The 25,400-nt window shown below is 42.3% G+C and overlaps 1 protein-coding gene across 1 annotated transcript in view; it reads right to left on the reverse strand.

The window, feature by feature from the left end:
- The window catches only part of AKAP12 (A-kinase anchoring protein 12), a 110,925-nt gene extending 97,983 nt beyond the window's left edge, over window positions 1–12,942 (reverse strand). Inside the window, exon 1 of the mRNA XM_001927265.8 lies at window positions 12,628–12,942. Within this exon, the coding sequence (XP_001927300.6) occupies window positions 12,628–12,789 (162 nt within the window). The 5' untranslated portion in view covers window positions 12,790–12,942. The remainder of the gene's footprint in view (window positions 1–12,627) is intronic.
- Between the last annotated feature and the right edge of the window lie 12,458 nt (window positions 12,943–25,400).

Genomic DNA, 25,400 nt, shown 5'->3' on the forward strand with positions numbered 1-25,400 from the left:
TCGGGACTGCCTATTTCTTGGTAATTTCCTGTAAGATCACAAACCTTTTCCCATCCCCATCCCATCTCAATCCCTGTTGGTACCACAGTGTAAACTCAACCGTATCTAAGGCTGAACTTTACAGAGCATTCAGTGTTACTGGGGTGGAGGAAGACTGTTTTACATACCTTCCCAAGTGAAGGATAATTTCAAACAGAAGTTTCTTAAGAAGCATTACACAAGCACTTCGTTACTTTAGTGAAAAACTATCCAGAACTAAAAATGTGAAACAAAGCTAAGAATCATAACATACATCAACAATCCTGTTTTGTGCATCGCAAAAATATGCATTTCAAAGGGTAAGGAAAATAATCAAGTACACGAGGAGGCATGTCTTGAATAAGGATAGTCAACCTCAGGAGTGAAGGCAGAAAACTGATCACGAAGCAGACAAAACCCAGAGGCTGTAATGGCTCAATTCAATAAGAAATCATATGCTCTGACACGAAGGAAAATAGCAAACCATAAATTGTCTTCTGAATGGCAAACCAAAGGGCATGCGCTGGAGACAGGAAAAATTGCAACGAAGAAATGTCTTCTTTGAACGTGAAGATAAACATTCCCCGAGCCACCTGGATTTTTTGCCTACAAATGGAAGAAGTGCTCGTCAACCATCAGCTGCTTTCATTTTTAGGTGGGCCCAGATGAGCTGGGGTAAAAAAGTCACTGATGCATGAGGAAGCAGTGACCCAGTGGCTGTTCAACCCACACCATCTATTTTATCTAGTCTTCTCTATGAAGTTGCTGATGGTTCCGCCTTCTCCCCAGCAGCTACCATCAGCTACTTTGGTTCCATCATCTCTTCTCTTGTGATATCTGACCTTCCCCTGTGCCCCCACTCCACGAGCCTGCCCTGCCTCCAGTGTTGGTGGTCTGGGCTAAGTAGTAGCAGACAACTATTTAGAGAAACACTATCTTTTTTTTTTTTTTTTTTTTCTTTTGCTATTTCTTGGGCCGCTCCCGAGGCATATGGAGTTTCCCAGGCTAGGGGTCGAATCGGAGCTGCAGCCACTGGCCTACGCCAGAGCCACAGCAACGCAGGATCTGAGCCGCGTCTGCAACCTACACCACAGCTCACAGCAACGCCGGATCATTAACCCACCGAGCAAGGGCAGGGACCGAACACGCAACCTCATGATTCCTAGTCGAATTCGTTAACCACTGCGCCATGATGGGAACTCCGAGAAACACTATCGATCTCACGGATGCCCTCTGCTGCTACCCAGAGTCTGCAGCCAACTTCTTTATGTTAAAAAAGTCCCAAGCTGTTCCTATCAAGTGATGGTCTCCCATTCTAAGATGCTCTCGGTGTAGATCACTGTTTGGCACCGTTGGTTACTCAGCAACAGACAAGGGCAACTCACATGATGAGGGGGACATCCTTGTCTATCGGAGAAACTGAGGCGCTCCGTATCCAAGTCCTGAAATCTCAGTTGTGTTTGACTGGCCCATGCGGAGCCTACACCCTGCACCCATCCCAGTGGGTGCCCCGCTCACCACGTCCAGGCACTATCTCCCCTTCTGATCTCACTCCCACCCCCACGTTCTTATAAATGTCCTCTGCGAGGGTCTGCCTCTTTGCTTTGTTCTTTGTCAGAAGCCTTCACTGGCTCTCCGCCGCCTGTGAAGCTCTCATGTTATCAGCTCCAATGCTATCATCTCCTTTCCATTTTCCTCTTACAAGCATTCAGCTCCCTCACAGGCAGCGAACCTTCCGGCCTCCCGACTAATGGCCTTTTATCTGCCTCCAACACTTGCCAAAATCTTCTTTTCTCTGCACGTCAGTTATCTGGACAATTCGCTGAATGGACATCTACCAACTAATGGCAATTCTTCTGCTGTCTATCAACTTAGAGTCTGTTACTACTTCCCCCAGAGGCACCCTATAGCTCACATGGACCATGAGGTACTCAAGGATGATACTGAGCTATTTTTATTTTCTATTTATTAGCTATTTTTTTTTTTTTTTGGAGAGTTCAGTTTTATCTTGGGGTGAAATTAGGACTTAAGCTTGGGAGATAGCATCTCAGGGTAGCCCCAAGAAACCCCTCTTTATATTTATTCAATTTTCTTTATTTTTTCCTTCTTTTTTTGTCTTTTTAGGGCCGCACCTAAAAAGTGCGCATATGGAAGTTCCCAGGCTAGTGGTTGAATGGGAGCTACAGCTGCAGACCTACACCACAGCCACAGTAGTGAAGGATCCGAGCCGCGTCTGTGACCTACACCACAGCTCATGGCAACAACGGATCCTTAACCCACTGAGCAAGGCCAGGGATCAAACCCGCGTCCTCACGGATCCTAGCTGGGTTTGTTACCACTGAGAATGGGGACTCCCTGATTGGCTATTTTTAATGCATAATGTTATTACACCCCAAGAAAGCCTATTCACTTCAGAAGACAACACAGGCTGCCCACTTTTTAATACTTATGTATATAAACTTAACCACAGCCATGAGATGGGTAGATGTAGAATATAAAAGTATTTTGAATCATGGGTCTGCTAGATTTTTAGCCCCTCTCTTAATGCTTTTAACTACAGGTACAAACAAACAGCAGGAAATTCTTAAAAATAAAAAGAAATCAATGAACATATATAGGCATATGGAAACTTGAGTTTTAGCAGGAGGGACTATTTATTCAGTGGCAGTGGAATAACGGGTAACTGGTATGGCAAATGAATTTAGATCCCCCCACCCCCAGAAAACAATCCATTTTAGAGGACCGAAGAAATGAGTAGGGAGCCCTTGAAACTGTTCTTAGCACCAGTCTCTTGAATTTCCCTCTTCTCGGTACCTCCAGTTCCTGGAGTCCAGGAGCCAGTAAAAAAAAATGTTCATGAAATCAAGACTGAACAGTAAATGGCAGGGAAAGCCAGAACCCTATTCTGGTCTTCAACAACTTGGGTTTTTTGGATTTGTTTTGTTTTTTGGCTGTGCCCATGGCAGGCAAAAGTTCCAAGGCTGGGGACTGAACACACCACAGCAGTGACCCAAACCACAGAAGTGACAACCCCAGATCTTGAACCACGAGGCCACCAGGGAACTCCAGAGTTTTAGGATTTCTTCACAGAATTTTGGACCAGCCAAATGCCATAAACGAAGCCATCAGCTACTGTCTACTTATCCAACACGAGGAACGTTTTATGATAAATGAGGTTAGAGGTTTAAGAGGCAAATCAGGTGGTCACAAAAAGTGAAGAACCCTGACAAGTAGCTCTTGACTCAGAAAGGATAAGAGCATTTGATTCCACACCTATTTACCCTGAATAGCACGTTCCATTTAGAAAAGCCTCTACCGGCAGCATCCTTGGCTTCCAGAGAGTAGAAGAAAGGGATGAACTTATGTAGGAGAAATATTTCCCTTTATTTTCTCCTCTTTGTGTGGAAGGGAAATACCCACCTCTCCTGCCATCATCTGAAACCCTCCCTCCCCACTCACACAAGCGCCAGCCTCAATCAAGTCTGCGATGCTCTTAATTCTCTTTTTTTTTCAGGGCTGCACTCAGCTTAGGGAAGTTCCCAGGCTAAGGGTCCAATTGGAGCTACAGCTGCCGGCCTACACCACATCCACAGCAACACAGGATCCGAGCTGCATCTGTGACCTACACCACAGGTCACGGCAACACCGGATCCTGAACCCACTGAACGAGGCCAGGGATCAAACCTGAGTCCTCAAAGATACTAGTTGGGTTCATTACCACTGTGCCACCACGGGAACTCCTGTGCTGTTCTTAACTCTGGACCAGCCTCTCCCCGTCCTCCCTTAGTCTACACCCCACACTTCCTCCTCCAGGCAGTGATGGTCACACTAGGCCAATCAGAATCCCTGCTGAGCAGTAAGGCTAACCTGGGATGGCCTGGGATTCCAACTGAATACATCTAGAACGAGGCCCGGTGGTGTCTTTAAGAACCCCATTGGGGGGTGGGGTGGGGAGGGGGTAGGGACAAATTAGGAGTTTGGGATTAACACATATACACTATTATATATCAAATAGATAACCAACTAGGATCTACTGTGAAGCACAGGGAATGATACTCAATATTTTTGTAATAACCTGTAAGGGAAAAGAATCTGAAAAAGAATATATATATATATATATGTATAACTAAAGCACTGTGCTATACATCTGGAACTAACACAATATTATAAATTAACTATATTTCAGGTAAAAAAAAAAAAAGCTCCCCAGGTCTCCCAGGTGATTCAATTGCTCAACCAGGTTTTGGAACCACAGACAATTTAACCCCTCTGCACTGATGATTTATAGCGCTTGCTCCTTCCTAGTTACGAAGGCTTATGGCATTTACAAACATAAAACTGATATTTTTACTAAAGCAGGTTAAAGTTAGACAGAATGAAGCTACCGGGGTTCTCCACCCCCCCCCTTTTTTTGTCTGGTGGTTTGTTTAACATTAAGAAGAAACTGTAGGGAAGACAAAAGCCTTTGAACTTGAATGAATACTTGTATTAAGGCTGACGTTGTCCGGGAAAGACCCTGTAGTTTGCAGCGCTTTGAACACCTACGTTTTTCTGGGAAAACACATTTATTCCAGTTAACAGGGCCAGACTGTCATTTGTTATGAGAAGAACAGCGCCCAGGGCGGGGTCTGTGGCCCACTGTTTTCCCGGGAAGTGGATTTCTGCTGCCCCCAATCCCTGATTCCAGCATTTCATGGATCACAAGTATGAAGAAATTTCTGGCAACTAGATGATTTTAGATTGTTCCCAGAGGAGAAAGTTTCCAATTGATAGCTAAAGAAGTAGGTCATTGCAAAGTTGATCCAAACCAATAAAATGAGAGACAGTTTACTACTCTGGGAAGGAAAAGGAATAAATAGGAGTGGTACCTCAGCCCTCCTTTTAACTCTGACTTGCTTTTTCCCAGTTTTGATTAATTTCGGAGGAAAACAAGTCTTTTAAAATTAACTAATGGTAAAAAAAAAAACTGTGGCTTTGAATGCTCTGAAAGCCAGTCCAGTTCCTGATGGAGCGGTGTTCAGAATAAGAGCACAAGGCTCATCTTCACGACCAGGCCCCCAACTTCATAATTAAAAATGAAATTGAGGAAATTGAGGTGCCCACTGAGGTGCAGTCTGGCAAATATTAGAAAACCTGCCATCCACTGAGGCAAAGGCATTGGAAGGTGAGTTCTGATCTCTATACAGTACAGATACAAAGTGGTTGGATCTTTTTGGGAAAGTCAATTTCGCAAGGACTAGCAACATTCTAAATGCATATACATCTTTCTCTTTTAACACTGCGGTGCATGTATCTTTTCTTTTTTCATAGATAAACCTTTTGATCCAGCAATTCCACTTCCAGAAATCTATTGAGATACATTTGCACACATACAAAGGTGTCTGAACTAGGATATTCCCTGTGTCAATGTAATATAACAGAAGACTTGGAAATTTTAGGAGTTCCCTGGTGGCATAGGGGTTAAGGGTTCCATGCTGTCCCTGTTGGGGCTCAGGTTCAGTCTCTGGCCCAAGAACTTCCATATACCATAGGCACAGCCAAAAGGAAAAAAGAAACTAGCGAATTTTAAATATAAACACAAGAGATTTGTTCTATCATTATAAATGAGAACAAACACATAAATGAGAGACTTATGCAGCCCATCATAAGAATGAGGGTCAATCTTTATGTTCTGATATTGGAAGATAACCAAACCCTAAAAAGTTGCAGAATACATGTGATAAGACCTTACTTGTTAAAAGGAAAAGATGGGGCTATTGTTCTTATTTATATACTTGCAAATTCGAATATATAAATTTCAAAAGAATATGCAAGAAAAGACCAACATAGATTTCAAACTACTGTCAACAGTGAGTACTTGACAGGTGGGGAAGCACAGGAGACTTTTCCTTTCTACCGTGCTCTACAAATTACAGTCCTCAACCATTAACATTTTTAGAAAAATATTAAACGACTCCTCTTTGCAATGACTTTAAATAAAAATTTTAATAGGAGTAAGCAAGTGTTTTGATTACCTTTTTATAAAGCCTTGATGATTCAAGAATGATGATGTCAGGGCAACAGGTTTTTTGGTTGTTGTTTTATTTTTTTTTTTGAGTTTTTTTTTCAATTAAAGAATCATTGAGGAGTTCCCATTGTGGCACAGTGGAAATGTATCTGATTAGGAATCATGAAGTTTCAGGTTTGATCCCTGGCCTTGATCAGTGGGTTAAGGATCCGGTGTTGCTATGAGCGGTGGTGTAGGCTTGGATCTGGCCTTGCTGTGGTGTAGGCCGGCAGCTATATCTCTGATTAGACCCCTAGCCTGGGAATCTCCATATGCTTCAGGTGCAGCCCAAAAAAGACCAAAAAAAAAAAAAAAAAGTATAGTTGCTTTACGATTTTATGCCAATTTCTGCTGTACAGCAAAGTGACACAGTCATACATCTATATATTCTTTTTCTTATATTGTCTTCCAGCATATTCTATCCCAAAAGATTGGATATAATTCCTTGTGCTATACAGTAGAATCTCATTGTTTATGAAATGATCAATTTTTTACAGTGTAATTTTGACCAAGGCAACAGTTTTAAATAAGTAAACTCAATTATTCATGATAATAAATACAAAAGTATGTATAATAAATTATTACAGATTAATATCTTAACCTTGTAATTAGATGTATTAATGAAAGGATACAAAGGATCATAGGTATAACCTCATGCTTACATTCTCTAGTAAGCTGCTAATTTGTTGGAAAATGGCCCCAAATCTAAACAGACAAGACAAATTATTACAATTATAGATTTTTAAAGAATTTATTGAAAAGAAGCTTACATATTTATAAGCTATAGAGCACCTCCTTTCCAAACCCAGCTTTTTTCATATTTTTCTATTGCATTATTTCAAAATGAAACTTCTAAATTATAAGGGTTTTTTTAGTTTATAAAAGAAGGATTAGCTTTCAGAATACTTAGTTTCATTTTTTTTCATGAGATAAAAGTACTGATATATTTCTCACAACGCCAAGGACTGTAAATTCTAATTTCTCACTTCACAAATTACCGCAGCATAAAGAATGCACCACGACTGGCACCGCCTGGCTGGATTTTCCTTTCATCAGTATTTTGTAACACTGAACAGGTGTTAAAATTGGTAAAGAAAAAGAAACAACTTCTTAGAATCTTTTATTTTTTTCCGGCTGCACCTGCAACATATGGAAGTTTTCCAGCCCAGGATCAAATCCTAGCCAGAGCTGCAACCTATGCCACAGCTGCGGCAGCACAGGATCCTTAACCCACTGCGCCACTGCAGGAACTCCTTCTTAGTACCTTTGTTTTTGTCTGTCTGTCCTTCCTTCCTTCCTTCCTTCCTTCCTTCCTTCCTTCCTTCCTTCCTTCCTTTTTCTCTCTCTCTCTCTCATCTTTTTAGGGCTGCACCTGCAGCATATGGAAGTTCCCAGGCTAGGGGTGAAATGGAGCTATAGCTACTGGCCTACACCACAGCCACAGCAACGCAGGATCCAAGCTGCATCTGTGACCTACACCACAGTTCACAGCAACACCAGATCATTAACTCACTGAGCGAGGCAGGGGATTGAACCTGTGTCCTCATGGATACTAGTCGGGTTTGTTATCGCTGAGCCACAATGGGAACACCATTCTTGGTACCTTTTAAAGCCAAACACTTTATTTCCACTTTATTAATTATCCTACAAGATACCAAACTAGAATCATCCTTACAATGTAGTTTAAAGCTATCAAGGCACAGAGATTAGTTGACTCGAAGGTTCAAAGAGGATGCACATCTGGGGCCTGTTCCTCATTGAGGGAAGTATTTCGAGTGGAAATCTCCACTGATCTCACACATATAAGAGCCTAAAGGCTCTAATGGATGAAAAGGAAAGCACTGCAATCCCCACCACTAGTCCAGTGACCATCCGCGCCCGCCCCTCCAATTTCTGGATTGTGCTCTAGTCGGAGAGTAGCACCTTTGTATTGCTTTTTATTTTTTTTATTTTTATTTTGTCTTTTGTCTTTTTTTAAGGCTGCACCTGTGGCATATGAAGGTTCCCAGGCTAGGGGTCTATTCGGAGTTGTAGCCACCAGTCTACACCACAGCGACAGCAACTCAGGATCTGAGATGTGTCTGTGACCTACGCCACAGCACATGGCAACGCTGGATCCTTAACCCACTGAGCGAGGCCAGGGATCAAACCCGAAACGTCGTGGTTCCTAGTTGTTTCTGCTGTGCCACGACGGGAACTCCGAGGAGCACCTTTGCAATTGGAGGTAAATCCATGGGAATACAGGTAGGCACCCATAAGAAACATTCTGTTAATGTGTCATTCTCTTAAAATCATCTAAAAGTCTAGCCCTTATAATGTAAGGCGGTGACACGATCACACATTACTGCCATTTTCACTCTCCACTCCCATTCTGCAAACACAGGGCAGGTGGGAAAGGAAACACTAGCTCAGGCTGGGAGAGTTATGGTGAAATGCCTCTGATGAACTCAACTGCCTGTTTTAATACACAAAAGACATGAACATCCTTAAATCTACTCATTGGGACAATGGGTCACAACTATTTGAGTCACAGCTCTTGTAACCAAATGGAACCACAGCCTAAAGGACTGCAAAGTGTCTCATCTCCCCACCCGCCGGGCCCCACACTGCTGCAACTGAGGACGGCTCCTTTCCAGCTCTGGGTCACTGAGCAGAAGAGACAGCAAAGCTTACTGAGAGATTTTGATTGTCTAGATTTAGCCTGAAGCTTGGCTCCAGAAGTCAAGATTTAGAGTTCCCGTCGTGGCTCAGTGGTTAACGAATCAGACTAGGAACCATGAGGTTGCGGGTTCCATCCCTGGCCTTGTTCGCTGGGTTGAGGATCTGGTGTTGCCGTGAACTGTGGTGTAGGCTGCACATGTGGCTCGGAGCCTGCATTGCTGTGGCTGTGGTGTAGGCCGGCAGATAGAGCTCCGCCGATTGGACCCTTAGCCTGAGAACCTCCATTTGTCCAGGTTGCAGCCCTAAAAACACAAAAAGTCAAAAAGGAACAAACAAAAACCCCCCAGAAATAAAGATCTGCCAGAGATCCAGAAGTTTGTCATTGGCTGCCCCACCCTATCCTGTCACCCAAATGAAAACACTGTTTTCTTTTTTTTTTTTTAAAGCAGATGACTTCAAATTTTTAAAAAACAGACCATCGAGGAATAACAAGAGGCTTTGTTTACCACCTATGTTCAGAGAGTCTAAACTTCTGGCACCCCAAAACAGCCAAAATAGCCAAGGCTCACAATTCAGCCTGGAGAGTAACTGATCAAGGCATTTCCACTCATGATGAACATACAAAGATTGTAAAAGATCGATGGGAAGACAGGACTCCCTCCCCTTTCATTCACATACATCACAGATAAACCCAGAGTTCTGTCTCAGCGCATCTAAAGGTTACGCTTGAGGCATCAAGTTACCTCCCCTATGACCTCCAATTCCATTAGTGAGGTGTGAGCCCTTGGTAACTAATAACTAAAATTAGCAGGAAAAAAAAAGAAAGTAAACTGTATAGCTAAATAGGCAGCATGCATGATACAAATATCATTTGGATGGGAAAAAAAATCTGCTAACAGCCTTTCATGAGTGATCAGCATTCCACAGACCCAACTGAGAAAGTTCAAGATGAAGTTCCCTGGTAGCCTAGTAGTTAAGGATATGATGCAGTCACTGCTCTAGCTCAGATCAATGCTATGGCACGGGTTCAATCCCTGGTCCAAGAACTTCTGCATGCCATGAGCTCAGCCAAAAAAAAAAAAAAAAAAAATGCAAGAAGCTCGAGATGTAACTCATAACTAATCCAATGTAGGAAGCGGTCTCATTTGATCCACTTGCATTTATATTTGTCTATATGAGATTAAAGGCAATTTGTTGGGGCTTTGTGTCTTTTGTTTTGTTTTGTTTTTTTGTTTTAGGGCCACACCCACAGCATATGGAAGTTCCTAGGCTAGGGGTTAAATTGGAGCTACCACTGTCGGCCTGTGCCACAGCCACAGCAATGCCACATCCAAGCCGTGTCTTTGACCTACACCACAGCTCACAGCAACACCGGATCCTTAACCCACTGAGGGAGGCCAGGGATTGAATCGAGTCCTTACGGGTACAAGTACGGTGGGCTACCTCTGAGCCACAATAGGAACTCTTAAAGGCAATTTGAAACTGCAGTGGTAACAAGCCATTCTAGGATAACAGAAGCCAAAGTCCCCAAATCATAGTTTTCCACTAACTAGTCACTTGGTCTGTGAATAACCAGACTGACTTTGACTTAGTCACTATCTGCAAAGTGGGACAGATCATGATTATGAGGTCACAGAAAAAGTAGATGGGCCAAGGTATTCCCCCAACTTGACACTGAAAACTTGACAGGGAGCCAGCATCATCCTGAATGAAGCCACATATGCCACACATGGGGCGACACCTGTTATAAGCAACACCGGATATGGTCCCTGCCCTTGTGAAGCATTCAGAACAGCCAGAAAAACACTTATTAATCAAGTCACTAAACCCACAAAGGTGGAAACTGCTGGAAAGAAGGGTCCACGGTGCTGAGGAAACGTAGGCTGGCAGATGGGATTACTCAGAGGTCAGGTGTTGGAGCTGAGCAGGGCGAAGAGAAGAGGCTAGAGCCATGTGCTGAATCATTCTTAATTAGAGAGTCCTTTTGCAAAGACTTAGGTCTTCAAAACCTGAGTCATAAATTTTGCTAGTTGAAATGAAAAAACTACACATTTCCCAAGGATACATGTAAGTGTATCGATTTGTCTCCAAATTGATAACTGGGCAGTATGCCAAAAAGTCCAATGATTTTCTGGATGTCATTTAAGTAATTTTTTATTTTTTTTTAAGTAATTTTTTAAAAGGAGGTCTTTTGGCTGTTTTCAAGATGGTGGTGACTAGGAAAAAGGGAGCAGGATAAGGTTATGGAAGAAAAATACGGAGAACAGAATGGAAGGAATATTTTAAATAACAAACACATTGCTGTTTTCAGGGAAGGGAATAAGGACCAAACCTCAGTGTGATAAAAGCCACACTGTGCAAAAGCCAAGGGAAAAAAGTTCTCTGATTGCAAGCTTTTAGCAATTACACCTTAAAATTACTTTCATTACTGGACTCTAAATGCTAGTTATGCAGTTATTTTGACAGTAGTTGGCATCAAAAGTGATGTACAGTAAATATTAAAATGTAACTCTGACCTTAAAAAGGATAGGACATTCCTTAAGCAACTCTTAGAAAATCTCCATGTTCCAGGCACAGTTAGTACTTGGGAGCATCTACAGCTCTGGTGACTATGAGTTTTAGAAGCAGTTATGTTAACAACTAGAGGTAATCTAGTTAAGACCAGGACAGCTAAAAGGTCAAGGCAATGAGGTCATAATTCTGTAAAATTTACCTAGATTTCAGGGCTGCCCCCACCATTGTAAACATCTAGTCTTCCTGACATAATTCTTTTTTTTTTTTTTTTCTTTTTCCTGAGATAACTTCTAAGGGTCCTCATAAACTCTGTATCTCCTCAAATTTGACCCTGGAGTTTTTAGGGTTTTTTTTTTTCCTTTCTAAGTATCAAGTATGATTATCTACATCTTCCTATAAAAACATCACAAAATGGGTTGGGCGAAGTCTTGCTAATGAACACACATACTGGAAAAAAAATTTAAAATGCAACGATCTGAACAAATCACAATCTTGGCCTCTGTCATTGCCAAGGATAAATATTTAAGCCTTGAAGACTCACTGCTATAGAACGCAAAATGCCTAGGAGGTTCAGCACTGCCTCCATAGACCAGAGTACAGGGAATGCTTGCTTACGCCTCTGACCGCATCCTTTGAGAACTTCTAACTACTCCTCCAGTATTTGTTTATCCAACTGAGTCCACAGGCAATGAATTGAGCGCAAAGGAGGACGCTGCCGGGTTTGCGAAACCTGTCATTCCTTTTGCAAACGCAGCGTCGGCTCGGCTCAGGTTTTCGTTGGCCGCGAGCTAGCTACACCCCAGGCTTTCTCCGCATCAGAAAGGCGGTGTCTGCCCGAGCCGCTGCCGCAGGAGGGCTGGGTACCAAAGCCGGGTCGCTCCAGACAGAGCTGGTGATCAAGGACCGTACGCAGCGGGGAACCCACGGGTGTCGGGTTCGCCGGGCTGCAACACCCGTCAAGGCCCAACGGCTGACTTTCTGCATCCGGGAGACGGGGCGGGGGCAGGGGGCTCCAGACGCTCGGCAGGGGGGGAGGTCAGTTCTCCGCGGGCTCCCGCACGCAGCTCGCCGGGGTAGGGCTGGGTCGCTCCCACCGGAAGAGCGTGGAGAAAGGCTCAGTTAGCCCCGGGTAGGGGGCGGATTTTATTACTGCGGATGGCGCAGTCGCCTCCCCAGGAAGACCCACGACAAAGATGCAAGCCCCCCGCCGCGCTCGCCGCTGCTCTGGTCCCGCCCCGGCGCTAAAGACCCTGAAAAGCTTAGAAAGAAGCATTCCTGCTCCCGAGTTTGCAGATGGGCTGCATCGGCGAGGAAGTTCTCACAGGCGGAGATCTAGAGACGCCCCTCGCCCCCGCCTCCCCCGGGGCAGGTGGCCCGGCGCGCCCTACCTTGGTGGCGGGGTCCGCAGCGGCGATGCCTGGATCCCCCGGGGTGCCGGGCGCCGCCTCCGCCGCAGAGCCGCTACCGCTGGGCTCGGGCTCGGCCGGCGTCGCGCTCCCCGCCTCCGGCTGCTCGGGGCTCCGCTGCTCGGTGGAGCTGCCGGCGCCCATGGCTGGTCTGCGGTCCTCCCGCGCCTGGCTGCTCGGTTACGCCTTCCCCAAATCGCAGGGACGCGGAGAAGAGCCAGAAGCCGTGCCCCCGCGAGGTCCCGAGAGCGCTTTCCTCTCCCGCCGTCCTCCTCCGAACCCGCCCAGACTGCGAATGAAGGAGACGCGCTCGCGGCAAACTCCTTAAAAGAAAAAAAAAAAAAAAAAAAAAAAAAAGCCACCTCTTTGCCGCCTCCTCCTCCCCCTTGTTTTTCCCTCGCTTCATCACATGAGCACAGCCCCAGACACGCCTTGCAGCAGCATCTCCCCCCAGGCTGCTAGGACTCAAGGAGCAGCCAGAGCCTTGAGCCAAGGGCCAGGCGAGCAGCCCACCCCGACCCCCAGGGCACCTCCTGTTCCTAAGTGGGGATGCGAGCTGGGGGACCACCCAGGACCGCCTCCCCGAAGGTGAGGGGAGAGCGAGAAAGAAGGGAGGGCAGAAAACCCCCCGGGGAGATCGGATTCGCCAGGGGGTTATTAAATGATTGATGACTCCAGACAGGGCTTCTGCTGCAGCCGACTTTCAACTCGCCCAGAAGCCAACCCGGATCCCCGTTTGCTTTCCTTCACATTGTTTGCCTCTAAACGATTGTTCCTGCCTCCTCCCCAGTAGCAGGAGAAAGGCAAGCGCTCCTGGGCTCCTCCGGAGTCTGACCATATTAGGGCACCTCACGTGGCAGGAGCTGGGAACCGAGAGGTTAATGCAGTCAGACCACGGATGAGGTGGGCCAGGCGGCCCCACGCTCTCCTATCACCCGGAAAAGCGCTATCAGGTGATGCCATCGGCAACACCGGCTCCCTCCTTCCCCGGGGAATTTGGGGAAGTGAGGCTGTTACTGGAAAAGTGCTGGTCCTTAAGGGCCTGATGCCGGAGGCCCAGGCCACTTCTTCCCGGAGCCACGCAGAAACAGGATGACATAGAGAGTATTTCTCCATAGATAAAGGCTTTCAATAACATCGGCCTAAGTGGTTTGCCTTCTGTCCCTTCCTAAGCTTGAATATAATACCTGCTATATGAAAATAGCAAGTTGTCAATACATATTTGAACCAAATTACAATTTTAGCTGGATTCTCTGCGACATAGGCAAGAAGGTGATGGGGCTGAAAGGAAAATTATCCCAGTTCTCACAAATAGTTAGGCTCTCATGAAATCTGAAGAATGGTTTGCAATATTGCCTCTAGACATCAGATAAATATCCCAGACATCAGATAAATATCCCAGACCCAGATCTAGAACAATCTAGTGAATTGATGTCAACAGTGGTTCAACACTAGGATATTTTGTGCCTAATTAATTACAGGTTGTAAAAAGGCTCCTTGGGATCCAGAGGTTAGTTATCCAGCATAACATTTTTTTGGAATGTGTTATTTTTATGTGAAAGGGGTACATAAAGGCCACGTTCTCTGGCATCTATCCCTTAAGAAGCAGTATATTTGCCAAATTGTTGGTTTTCAGAATTTGTAAGCATTTCAGCCATTTCAACTTCCATGTTGACTATTTAGGAAACACTGAGTGCTTACTCTATACTAGGTACGTGAATGCTCTGTGTGTGTATGGATAGCCACATTTCATCCTTAAAACAACACAATAATGTAGATTTATCTTATTGTCCTCATTTTACCAATGGAGTTGGGGAAGGTAGGCCTCCGAGGGGTTGAGTCTGGTAATCTAGGTTTCACATCTGGTAGCTGGAAGAGCAGAATCCTCCCTTAAGAACCACTGCCCAACAATTCACTTCCCTTCTGTAGGATGCTTCCTCTCTTCTTCTCAGGGATGTTAATGAAAAGAGGCATTTGGACCTCATCTAGGATCTTAGAGCTAAAAACACTATTAAAACCTATGTGCATCTCACTAGCCTTTGGAGTTCCCATCATGGTGCAGCACAAACGAATCAGACTAGTATCCATGAGGATGCGGGTTTGATCCCTGGCCTCACTCAGTGGGTCAGGGATCTGGTGTTGCCATGAGCTGTGGTGTAGGTTGCAGATGAGGCTTGGATCCCGAGTTGCTGTGGCTGTGGTGTAGGTCGGCAGCTGCAGCTCCAATTCAACTCGTAGCCTGGGAACTTCCATATGCCACAGGTGCAGCCCTAAAAAAGTGAAAAAAAAAAAAAAAACCTATTTGAAAATGATTAACATTAGCACATATGAAAATGTATCATTCAGTTGTACAAATACTACCAAAATTTCCCATTCTGTGAGATCATATTTATTCAGTTCTTGGGAAACTCTTAAAGCTTCTTGCATCTCACTAGCCTTTGAATTTTCAGAGGAGACGGCAAGGTTAAAGATTTCAAGCCAGCGGTGTACGACCCACACGCTGAGGAAGACAGTGAGAATGTCTGATTAGAGTAGCAACTGCTTACACCTTGTGTTTATTTTTCAGGTTGTGAAAATGCTCGTATTCTTTTTTTTGTTTGTTTGTTTGTCTTTTTTCTAGGGCTGTACCCACAGCATATGGAGGTTCCCAGGCTAGGGGTCTAATTGGAGCCATAGCCACAGCAAGGTGGGATCCGAGCTGTGTCTGCGACCTACACCACAGTTCATGGCAACGCTGGATCCTTAACCCACTGAGCAAGGCCAGGGATCGAACCCTCGACCGCATGGTTCCTAGTTGGATTCGTTAACAACTGAGCCACAACAGGAACTCCGTATTCTTATTTTTTAATTGCAAGATCTTACTTTAAGAAATGGGCACATTCTAGGACTCCTTACTGTGCCTGAAACGATGCCATGATAAGGAGCTATTAAGAATAATGGACTCCTTTGTACACGCATTAACTTGGTTTTTAGATTAACCAAAGAATCCTTTCTATTTCACTTGTACAGTGGGGAGTTACTCTTTTTTTTTTTTTGGAGATGCTTCATTATTTTTTCATCAGCTCATGAATCAGCTTTTTAAAAACTTTTGTTCAAATAGAGTTGATTTATAATGTTGTGTTAGTTTCAGGTACACAGCAAAGCAATTCAGTTATATACACACGTATATATGTGTATATATTTTTTAGATTCTTTTCCATTATAGGTTATTACAAGATATTGAGTGTCACTCAGTGCTATGTAGCAGGTCCTTGTTAGTTATCTATTTTATATATAGTAGTATGTGTTTACTCTTTGTTTTTTTTGTAAAGAAAAGTGGTTATAGGAGTTCCTGCTGTGGTGTAGCAGGTTAAGGATCTGGCACTGTCTCTGCCACAGCTCGTGGCAACGCCAGATCCTTAACCCACCGATTGAGGCCGGGGATCAAACTCACATCCTCATGGGTACCATGACAAGGTCTTAACCCGCTGAGCCAGAATGGGGACTCCTCTTCCAGCACATATTTACCAAGTACCCATTCCATGCCTAGCACAGAGTTACTGTATTTCTCACCCAAGGCTCTAAATCAAGTCACCAAGGTTTTCCTTTCTAGAGTTTTGTAGATAACTTCAGAATTGTTTGTGTTAGTGTCAGTGATGGAGAGGAAGGCAGCTGTTCTCTATTTTCCGCTTCTCAGCCTGAGCTGTCAGTTACCCCGATTTCTCACCAGCAACCCTTTCTCCTCCAAACAGCAGGACGCAGGTGTCCCAACACATCTTCTCCCATGGGACAGTTGGTGGTAGAGTCGTTTCCCTGAGAGAGTTAGTGCTGTCGTCAAAACAGCTTGAGATTTCTGAAAAACAAATACATGGTGCCCATATAGCAGGATGAACGTGTATGTCTTATGCTTAGTTTTCCAGAACGATGGGTCATACAAGATTTGCCGGTAAAATTTAGAGTCATAGCAGGCCAACTTGTGCATATATCAAAACATTCTCAAACATGTTTTAAATGCATTCGCAAATGTTAATACTACCCCTTGAAAGCACAAAAATAACTACAATGATTAAAACAGAACTTAAAGCCAACACAACTCTACCCCACAGATCCATTCTTCTCAGTACAAAGCGTTCAGACGAATTCACTTAGAACTGGCAACTCTTCACCCTTAAAACTACCACTTACTGGTTGTTTTCCCTAAATGAGTAAAAAAAAAAACCAAAACAACTCCTTTTTTTCCTGAAGCAGCTACTTATATCAAGACATCTAAGTCATCTAAGAACCCAGCTCCTACTCTCCTGTCCTGAATTTGCTGATCATTAACTGGAAAGCTAGAATTAATCATTTTATTCAATTCATGAGTAACTAATCCAACATTTGTACAGAAACTACAGAAAAATTTCAACATATGGGGAGTTCCCTTGGTAGTGTAGCGGATTAAGGGATGTGGCATTGTCACTGCTGTGGTGCAAGTTCAATCCCGGGAACTTCTGCATGCCTTGAGCACAGCCAAAAAATAAAATAAAATAAATAAAGGTCAACAGACAGGTTAAGTTCAAAGGTCAACCTCCTATAGACACACACATCAGGTATATAGGCAAATGCTATCCTTCTAACATTTAGGGAATGTAAGCATAAAGCCAGTTATTCATGTTTCGCTTTCATTTACCAAGATTCAAAATTGGCTCCTGGGCATTCCCACTGTAGCTGAGCAGGTTAAAAACCCGACATACTACGGTAGAGAACTGACTACCTGACTTTTTTTTTTTTCCAGGGCCGTTCCCAGTCTAGGCATCGAAAAGGAGCTGCTGGGCTGCCAGCCTACACACACCACAGCAATGGGGGATCCAAGCCACACCTGCCACCTGTGCCACAGCTCACAGCAATGCCTGATCCTTAACCCACTGAGCGAAAACAGGGATCAAACCTACATCCTCATGGATACTAGTTGGGTTCTTAACCCACTGCACCACAACTGGAACACCTAAATATCTGACATTAAAAAAATATTTTTGACCTATTAATTCAACAAGCTTTTATTGAGTTAAGAGGCAGGCAAAATGCTTGGGACTTTTCAAAGCTGGAAATTGGTTTAATAAGTCAACATTGCTTGCTCAGCAAAAGACATTAGAGAGACATACATTGCAGGTTATTGAGATTTTTAAGTTCCTCTATTAGCTTCAGTCTCCTTGTGAATTTTTTATGTCTTAGATCTGTAATATGTTGTCTCTGACATTAAAAAATGCTTCACTGATTTTTTGCATGTGATTGAGAACCCAATGAAAAGACCAATGCTTAATCTAAAGAAATACTGAAATTATATAGAAGAGAGGTTGACTATTATATCCCACTTTGTAAAGCACTCATCCAAATCTCAGTTGATATTCTGAGACTCTATATTCCTGGAAACTAATCTCAACTCTTATCGGTTGCTTTTTTTTTTTTTTTAATGGTTTCTCTTCACACCTACAAATGTGGTATCTATCGGAGGGGTAGCTATGATAAATCAGAGTGAAAGAAAATCAATAGTGAGACTAGATACACTTCTTCCTTCTCTCCTCCCATATTAATTCATTACAAGTTCACTGGGAGCATAATTAATTACATAAAAAAAGTGTCCAGAGAGTTCCCTGGTGGCTCAGCAGTGTCACTGATATAGTGCAGGTTCAATTCCTGGCCTGGGAACTTCTGCACAGTGAGGACACGGTAGTGGGCAGAAAATAGATCTAAAAATCTGAATCTTCTTATGTTACCAAATCAATGGAAACTTTGAAAAGTAAAACAATCATTTGAGTATGTTGTTTTGGAATGTTATTATTCTCTTGAGAATTCTATGGAAGAAATTATGAGTCAAATATTTGAATTTTCTTTCTATTGGAGAATTTGAAACACTGATTTACTTCAGACTGTGAAATTATGGAGTGAAAACAATGGGTTAGTGAAAGTAATATCCAGTAAGCCATGGCAATATCTTGTATCTCAGCAAAACTTTATAGAACAAATTCCATCAAGTTGCCCACAACCCTTCAAGTTTTCACATCTTTATGGAAATGTAATTGCCATAGAAGGAACTGCACTCATTTAAAGTACACAGTTTTGGAGTTCCTGTCCTGGCTCAGAGGTTAGCGAACCTGACTAGCATCCATGAGGACACAGGTTCGATTCCTGGCCTTGCTCAGTGGGTTAAGGATCCAGCACTGCCATGAGCTGTGGTGTAGGTCACAGACACGGCTTGGATCCTGTGTTGTTGTGGCTGTGGTGTAGGCAGGCGGCTACAGCTCCGATTCCACCCCTAGCCTGGGAACCTCCATATGCTGCGGGTGCGGCCCTAAAAAAAAAAAAAAGACAGAAAGACCAAAAAAAAAAAAAAAAAAAAAAAAGAAAGTGCACAGTTTGAAGGGTAATCAAGTTAATGAGCACAGGAGTTCCCTGGTGGCTCAGTGGGTTAAGAATCTGACATGTCACTGCTGTGGTGGTTTCGATCCCTTGCCTAGGTATTGCTGCATGCCACAGGCAGAGCTGAAAAAGAGTTAGTGAGCATAACTATCTACCCCCAAATCTCTCCATGTGTCCTTGTAATCCCTCTATTCATCCCCTCTTGGTCCCCACCTTGCCTTTCCAGACAGCCTCTGATTTGCTTTCTGTCACTATAGAATAATTTGCATTTTCTACATTTTTATAGACATCCATAGAAGTGGAATCATCTTCCATATACTTTTCTTTGTCTTGCTTCTGTAAGTGTAATTATATGGAGATGCATCTATAATTGTGTGAGCTGTTGCATTTAACAATAGTAACAGATTTCTTTTTTTTTTTTTTTTTGCTTTTTAGGGCTGCACATGAGGCATATGGAAGTTCCCAGACTAGGGGTCAAATCAGAGCTGCAGCTGCTGGCCTACACCACAGCTCTGGGCAACATCAGATCCTTAACCTACTGAGGGAGGCCAGGGATCGAACCCACATCCTCATGGATACTAGCCGGGTTTGTAACCTGCTGAGCCACAATGGGAACTCCTATAACTGGTGATTTTTATTTAAAAAATTTTTTTCTTATGACTTTCCTAAATATTTAATAGTGAATATGTATCAGTTTTTTTCTTTATAAGGCAAAGATTTAGGCATATGTTCATGATATATGCATATATATCTCCTCCTGTTGATATCTGGAGAATAAAAATTCAACTGGCATTTGAGTCTGAATTAGAGAAAAAAGCAGTTCCATTCAGTATCTAATAAGACTGTATTCATTTTATGTGTTTTCTCTGGTTCATATCCTAATTCTAATCTGACTAGTTGAAGGATTGAGAAAAAATTAATTTTATTATCTTTATATAATAGTTGCTAGTTTGGCTGGGAATGATGCATTTTTGGCCATGATTCCAAATCTACATATGATGGTAGTAATTTGTCAACTTAGGGGGAAAATATTATGGAAAGTAGAGTCATATTTCTTAAACGTTGTTTGGCAGCAATGTAAAAATGACTCATTGAAGAGTATATTTTACCTGCTTGTATCTATGACCCAGATTAAGGAGTGAAACATTGTAAAAATTATGACAATTGCAAACCAACATTGAGTTCACACTTTCTGCTATTGATACCAATTTTTGTGTTTATTTATCAGATATCTAACTTATAAAACTATATTTATAATATCATTTCAACTTTGAAAGGATAAAAACCGAATATATATACATATATATTACATATATATCGTATGTTAATGTGTGCATATATGCCTAATAAAAAGACTAGATATTACAATAATTCTTTCCAGATGATAGAATTTTAAATGATTTTTCCCTTCATTCTTCTTGCCTATTTTTTCCCAAATTTTCTACATTGGATACAAAGAATATTAGAAATTGTTAAACTATTCGAGGAAGAGTAAATCCTGAAAGATATACATTCATGTAGTATATTATGACAATCAGTACACTGTATTCACAGTACTGAGTGATAACTTACAATAATAGAAAGTTTCATAAAGAAATTAGCAAGAGTCTAACTATTGAGCAGCAGTTCTCAAACTTGGCTGCATGCTGAAATAACCTGGGAGGTTTTCCGTGTTGTTTGTTTGTGTGTTTGTTTTGGCAGTGCCTACAGCATGCAGAAGTTCCCAGCCAAGGATTGAACCCATGCCATAGCAGCAAAAACTGCCAGATCTTTAACCTGCTGAGGCACCAGGGAACTCCAACCTGGGAGTTTTAGCAAATACTAATCCCTGTGTCTCAACCGCAGAGATTCTGATTTAATTGGTCCAGGGTGCAGCGTGGGTTGTAAAAAGTTCCATAGGTGATGCTAACATGTAGCCAGGTGTATGTGTTTTTTTGTTTTTGTTTTTAGGGCTTCACCTGCCACATATGGAAGTTCCCAGGCCAGGGGTGGAATCAAAGCTGCCGCTGGGGCCTATACCACAGCCACAGCAACAAGGGATCCGAGCCGCATCTGCGGCCTATGCAGCTTGTGGCAATGTTGGATCCTTAACCCACTGGGAGAGGCCAGGGATCAAATCTGAATCCTCACAGAGACAACATTGGGCCCTTAACCCACTGGGCCACATCTCGAACTCCTGAACAGATATTCTTGATGCTTCCTGATGGGACTTAAGAGTTAACTAGAAGAACCAAGGATATGAGAGAAAAGTAATTTCCTTTTAGCACAGTTTTTTAATGATATTACTGGAGGGGAACGTCTCAGCTCTGGAATCATCATAATTACATATATTCAATCTAATCCTTCCAAGAAAATCAATCTCCTTGGAAGGAGTCCAACATAGGGTTTCGTAGCATAATGAATTTTGTTTTACACTGGGAATATCTTATATTGAGACTGTATTTTTTCAAACCATGCCAAAGAAGACAGTTATTCCAGTATATAGTTACAGACAAATATAAAATTACCTATATTCAATTATATACTACTTATCATATTCCTAGGCAGAAAACCATTAGGTTATGAAATGTTGAATATTAGCTCCTAAGTTTAGAATTTAATCACTGTAGAAAAATATTTGGTCAGCCAAAACCCACATACCTTCCGTCATGGAACTAATCAGAGTGTGAACTGATAAACATCTTAACTAGGAATAAATCAAAGAAAAGCAGATAAGTTCATCTAACATTCTTTTGCATTCTTTTAAATTGCCTTGATAAACACTTTTAAAATAAATGTAAAAATAAATGTAAAATAATTTGATAATGATTTACATAAACACACACGAACAACTGATTTTTTTACAAAGGCGCAAAAGCCATTCACGGAGGGAAAATAGCCTTTTCAACAAATGGTGCTGGAATAATTGGATTCCATGGGCAAAAAAACTAACCTTGACCTAAATTTCATACCTTATAAAAAAATTAACTCAAAACGGATCAGGGACTTAAATGTAAAACTGTAATGCTTTTTTTTTAATAATGCTTTTAGAAAAAAAAGTATATAGGAGAAAATCTTAGGGATCTAGGCCTAGGCAAAGGGTTATCAACTTGACACAAAAAGTGTGATCCATAAGAGGAAAAACTGATAATTGTGCTTCTTCAAAATTAAAAACTTGGGGAGTTCCTGTTGTGGCTCAGCGGAAGCAAATCCGACTAGTAACTGTGAGGTTGCAGGTTCGATCAGTGGCTTCGCTCAGTGGGTTAAGGATCCAGCGTTGCCATGAGCTGTGGTGTAGGTCGCCGACTCGGCTCTGATCTGATGTTGCTGTAGCTGTGGCGTAGGCCTGCGGATACAGCTCTGATTTCACCCCTAGCCTGGAAACCTCTGTATGCCTCATGTGTGGCCCTAAAAAGCCAAAAAAAAAAAAAAAAAAAAAATTAAAAACTTGCTCTGCATAAAACCCAGTTAAGAGAAAGATAAGCTGCAGGTGGGGAGAAAATATTTGCCAACCACCTATCCTATAAAGGACTAGCATCCCAATGTACAGAAGATCACCGACTTATGATGGTTGGACTTACCGTTTTGGATTTTGTGATGGTGCAAAAGTGATACACATTCAATAGAAACTGTACTTTGCATTTTGAATTTTGATTATTTGTCCCAGGCTAGCAACACATAGCACACACCTCTCTTGTGATGTTGGACAGTGGCTGGAAGCTGCAGCTCCCAGTGAGCCAGGCCATCAAGAGGGTAAACAACTGATATCATCACAGCCACTCTGCACCCACACAAAGGTTTTGTTTTTTTACTTTCAGTAGTGTTCAGTAAATTCCATGAGAGAGTCAACACTTTATTATAAAATGGGCTTTGTAGCAGATGATTTTTGTTCAACTGTAGCTAATGTGAGTGTTCTGAGTACTTTAAGATAAGGCCAGGCTAAACTACGATGTTCTGACGCTTAAGTGTATTAAATGCACTTAAAAAAAAATGGTGTTTTTTTGCAGTTCCCATTGTGGCGCAGGAGAAATGGATTCGACTAGTATTCAGGGTTTGATTCCTGGTCTCACTCAGTGGGTTAAGGATCTGGCGTTGCCATGAGTTGTGGTGTAGGTTGAAGATGCGGCTCGGATCCCATGTTGCTGTGGCTGTGGTGTAGGCTGGCAACTGTAGCTCTGATTAGACCCCTGACCTGGGAACTTCCATATGTTGCCACGAGTGTGGCCCTAGAAAGCAGCAAATAAAAAAAATTTTTTTTAATTAGAGTATAGTTGATTATAATATCGCCAATTTCTGCTGTACAGTAAATGCACTTTTGACTTACAATACTTTCAGCTTACCATAGGTTTATAGGAATGTAACCACAATGTAAGTTGAGGAAGATTTGTGTACAGAATTCTCAAAACTCAACACTAAAAAACAAACAATCCAATTAGAAAATGGGCCAGAGACTTGAAAAGACATTTTACCGAAGCTATATAGATGGCAGATAAATACATTAAAAAGTGTGCAACTTGGGAAAAGCAGATTAAAGCTACAATGAGACAAAAAACAAACAAACAAACAAAAAACAACCCACAATGAGACATCAGGACACTAAGATAACTACAGTAAAAAATAGTGACAATACCAAATGCTGGAGAGGATGCAGAAAAGCTGGAACACTCACATATGGCTGGTGAGAATGTGAAACGGTACAGCCTCTCTGGAAAACACCCTGGCAGCTTCTCAAAAAATGGGACCAGTTACTACCACATAACGCAACAACGGCACCTTGGGCCTTTACAGGCTTATGTTAACACCAAAACCTCTATGTGCGTGTTTATAGTCGCCTTATTCGTAACAACCCCAAAGGAAAAACAACCCAGATGTCCTTTTAACACATTCAGTGGTTAAATAAACTGTGGTCTGTCTATACCGTGAACTACTGCCCAACAATAAAAAAAACAAACTCCCCATGTCTACAACAACCTGAACAAATCTCCAGAGCATTATGATGAAAGAAAACCACCAATCCCAAAAGTTATGTACAGTACAACTCCATTTATATGGCTTTTCTTTTGTTGTTTTGTTTTTTTTGTCCTTTGTCTTTTTAGGGCCACACCCAAGGCATATGGAAGTTCCCAGGCTAGTAGGGGGTCGAATCAGAGCAGTAGCTGCTGGTCTACACCCACAGCCACAGCCCACTCTGGATCTGAGTTGCATCTGTGACCTACGCCAAAGCTCATAGCAACACCGCAGCTCATGGCAATGCCGTATCGAACCCGCAACCTCATGAATACTAGTCGGATTTTTAACGTGCTGAGTGGCAACGGGAACTCCCTATATAACAGTCTTAAAATGACAAAATTGTAGAAATAGAGGAGAGATAGGGGTAGCCAAGGGTTAGAGAAGGGTCGGGGAGGAGAGGGTGGGTATGGCTATAAAAGGGCAACAAGAGGAATGCTCGTGGGTTGGGAATGTCCTGTACCTTGACTGTATCTTTGTCAGTATCCAGAGTGATATGTACTACAGTTTTGCAAGATGTTACCATGAGGGCAACTGGGTGAAAGGTATAATGGATCTCTCTGTATTATTTTTCACAACTGCTGTGTGTCTAAATTAACTTTTTTTTTTAAAGGTTTCATTTTTTAAAAAATAGAACAATAGAATATATATTCTTAGATGGGTCAAAATAAAGACCCCAAGATACCTGTTTTTATTCCATTTACTGTCTCCTCAACTCTCTAGCATCTTTGAAAAGAAAATGAAGCCAAATTAGATGTCAACACAGTGTTAATCGGTTGGGATTTTGTTTTGCTTCTAAGCTTGTTAACTCTGAAACAATCAGACTTGATAAAATACAGAAACAATGGATTTCCTGACTCTGCCCTGCTGTGTAAATACATTCTTTTAACTCCTTAGGTTCATCTGCCAATGAAGTCATGGACCCGCCTGTAATTATCCTGGCCAATATCATTTCCAAATTCTCCTGCCTGTCAAGGACCTCAAGGAACTAGATCAAACAAGAAATGGAAGCCAGTGAGGTGAGCTAAGAGGAACAGTTTCTGCAAACATCCTTCCCCTTTCCGCTTCTCTCATCACCAGCGTTTAGCTGGCTTCAGTTAGCAAAGTACCTATAGGAATCCAGCAGTGTCATACCAGGTATCAGATAAAGGAAGATAAAAAATCAGATAAAGAAAAAATAAGGGTGCTTAGGGTTTTTAAATGCTAATTTCCTAGGGTAAATTTAACTTGAACAAAATTAGATTTTATATGGTTTAGGTTTTCTGGATTTAAAAAAAAATCCACATCCTTTTTCTGCCTATATTTAATAACAATGTTACATATTTGCTTTTCTATAAACATTTGCAACACGCAAAGCAATGCAGCAAAGCATTCCCCAAGATTGAAAAAATAAG

This window comes from Sus scrofa, chromosome 1, assembly GCF_054392235.1.
Source record: "Sus scrofa isolate SSC_HxYL_T2T_F1_AM1 chromosome 1, Sscrofa_HxYL_maternal_Yorkshire_Landrace_v2.0, whole genome shotgun sequence".
In the NCBI taxonomy this organism is placed as follows: domain Eukaryota; kingdom Metazoa; phylum Chordata; class Mammalia; order Artiodactyla; family Suidae; genus Sus; species Sus scrofa.